A 2,910-nucleotide genomic window follows, 5' to 3' on the forward strand; every position below is an offset into this window, starting at 1 on the left:
TCTATGCACTTTTTGTCTTTATGACCACTTTCACCACAAAAGTAGCTTGCATTGTTTTAAAGTTAGGTTAATCAGAGAAGGACAAGCTTTTATTATACTGATGTGGGGATTTTTTTCAGCTGCAGATGCATGCTCTTTATTTTCTTATTCAAATTATTAGTCATAAAACAACTTTAGGTAATTAGGTGAAAAATCTGCAGAATTAGATGTTTTTTTTATCTGATTAAATTGATGGATTAATCAGTTAGTAAAATAATTGTTTGTTACAGCCCTGGCACAAATAAATTGATGGCTGCATTTTCCCTGAACTTTTCAAACTGTGAAGGTGCTTTTTATTAGATGCTTTTAAAACATTTTCAACAGAAATAAATTATAAGCAAACATGTATTATTCTATCATTCCAAGCGATAAGTTATTCAATGGAAAATTTATTTTATCATAGTACTAGAATCAGAAGATGTGCTTCTCTTACCAGCTTTGCGTAGACACCCTATTTGTGAACCAGTGATGGCAGAATAGTCCTTGTCAACAACAACCCGGATAGTCACACCCTTTTCATGGAGTAGTATTACAGCTCTCTTCAAGTCGATGTTGGAAAAAGAAAAAAGACACAAGTCCAGCGAGGAAGAGGCAGAGAGGATGTAGCGGAGGAGATGAGAAAAAGATGTCTCTACACCATGTGGCAGCCCACAGAAACACAAGCTGCAGGAAGAGACAAAAAGAGAGAAGTTCACATCCTCTGCTAAACCATACACCTCATATATGAGCTACATATCCGAATGATTTCTCTTTTTTTGGTTTAACAGTGTGCAAATACACTAATAAAACAGCACAAGCCTATAGGAACTTTGAGAAAAAACAATTTCAACTACTTGGACTTACCCCACTGAATTTGGTCTGAACAAGTACTCCACGCAGGCCACCTCTGAGGGGAAGATGAGGACCTTGTTAAGGGTTCCTCTGTGTTTGAGGCGACCAAAGAGCCAACAAAGCAGCTCCAGACTGAGGGAAAAGGCCACTACCCCCAGGCTAAAGGCCTTCAAACTCCAAGTCAGTGACATCTATATGAAATTAAAGAATTCAGTGAAGTCCAGCCACCTGAAAAGCTGCATAGTAAACATCTGGAATAGGAGTATATATATATATATATGTTATAATAGCTAAAGTTAAAGTGTAGAGGAGTTAAAATGGGAAAAAAACGCAACCAGATTTGTAAAGAACGCATTGTCAGCAGCACATTTGCAACAAACAATTTTCTTTTCCACACTGTGTCACATTACATACACAAATTTGGGGTATTTTATTGCGATTTGGCATAAAGCAGCAGCAAGTAGTGCATAATTGTGTATTTTGTGTATAGTATTGTCTTTGTGAAACAGGAAAATTGCTATGTGTGGACAAAAACTGATGCTGCATATTACCCTCAACGTAATAAATCCCATAATGAAAAATAGTGGTGGCATTATCATGCTTTACGGATGCTGAAAGCTTGGCTGCAAAACACTTGAGACTGGGCAGAGGTTCAATTTTCAGCTGGACGACGGTCCTAAACAAACAGTCAGAGCCACAATACAATGCTTTATAAAAAAGCACAATAATCAAGCAGAATGGCTAAGTTAAAGTCAAAGACATAAATCAAATTGGGAATCTGTGAAAGGACTTGGAGATTTATTCTTACAGATACCATAGAATCTGACTGAGTTTAGCTATTTTTGGAAAAGACAACAATGTCAGTCTCTATGTTAGATGTGCAAATCTGGTACATATACTCTGTAAGACTTGCAGCTATAATTGCAGGTAGAGGTTGTTCCAAATTGGACTGACTTGAGGAGCCTGCATCAATTTATATAACTTTACACCTTCTTTTCCCTATACAGTTATGCACTATATCCTACTGCTCCATGGCATAAAGTTTCAAATTATGCACCAGAATTTGTTTTTTGTTATGTGACAAAATAGTGAAAAGAATGTGAATACTTTTGCTAGACAATATGATACTACTGTGGACCCTTTTTCACAAAAATGTCTTCTTACAATTAAACACTATTCCATTAGGAAATTTATATATTTTTCAACACAAGAATTGCAACCTTTAATAAATAATTCTTCCATATAAAAAAAGTCATAATGAAACAAAATACAAACAACACAATCCTGAAAAAAAAAAACAATAAAAAGCATTCCCTACTGTGTACTTGTTTAAACAGTTAGCTATGCTAGCTGATAAAATCTAAAAGGTAAACTGACTACGGCAAACAGGAAGTTCCTAGTCAGCGCAACAAAGCGAAGCCATTGTGACAAAGATATCATGAAAACCCTAATAAAACATATAAACTTTTAGAAATTGTTTTATGCCACAAAAATACTAACAAAAAACACATTAACTAATTTATCACCTAACCTGTCAGCAGAGTTTCTGTCGCCACCGTGCGGAAGACAGACGCGCTAAAGTTAAGTCGCTGTCATTGCTCTTGACTGCCATTTCAGACAACCAATGGGCGGCCGCGACGTCAAAGCTCTCCTCCAATCATGTCAATTGAAATGTTGTCGGTGCCGGGTCTTAGGGAGCTCCTTTGCTTAATTCACCAACGTGTATTTTCAACGTGAAACAGGTAAACAAGATTAAACTTCTACACGATCATTTTTGACATTAACACTTTGTTGAATTCCGGTGAGAAAATGTACTCATCTGAAAAGTCGCTTTATTTGAAAGGTGTTATCGGATTGTCTCTAATCCTGAGAGGAACAAAGTTGTGAAACAATTCAACAACAAACATGCTAACGCTAGCCTGCTAACTTAACAACAATACTGAGTATTGGTTTGCGTGAATACTAGTTGGAATCGATAATAAGGCTGTATGTTCTCATTTATTTAGTGAGACTTTCATTAATTAGTTCATGTTTGTCTCT

General features: G+C 36.2%; 1 protein-coding gene across 1 annotated transcript in view; it reads right to left on the reverse strand.

Moving 5' to 3' along the window:
- The window catches only part of pld6 (phospholipase D family member 6), an 11,239-nt gene extending 10,178 nt beyond the window's left edge, over window positions 1–1,061 (reverse strand). Inside the window, exons 1-2 of the mRNA XM_015391921.1 lie at window positions 883–1,061; window positions 473–702 (exon numbers count right to left, since the gene is read on the reverse strand). Of these exons, the coding sequence (XP_015247407.1) occupies window positions 473–702; window positions 883–1,061 (409 nt within the window). The remainder of the gene's footprint in view (window positions 1–472; window positions 703–882) is intronic.
- Between the last annotated feature and the right edge of the window lie 1,849 nt (window positions 1,062–2,910).

This window comes from Cyprinodon variegatus, unplaced genomic scaffold, assembly GCF_000732505.1.
Source record: "Cyprinodon variegatus isolate N-32 unplaced genomic scaffold, C_variegatus-1.0 Scaffold564, whole genome shotgun sequence".
Classification (NCBI taxonomy): domain Eukaryota; kingdom Metazoa; phylum Chordata; class Actinopteri; order Cyprinodontiformes; family Cyprinodontidae; genus Cyprinodon; species Cyprinodon variegatus.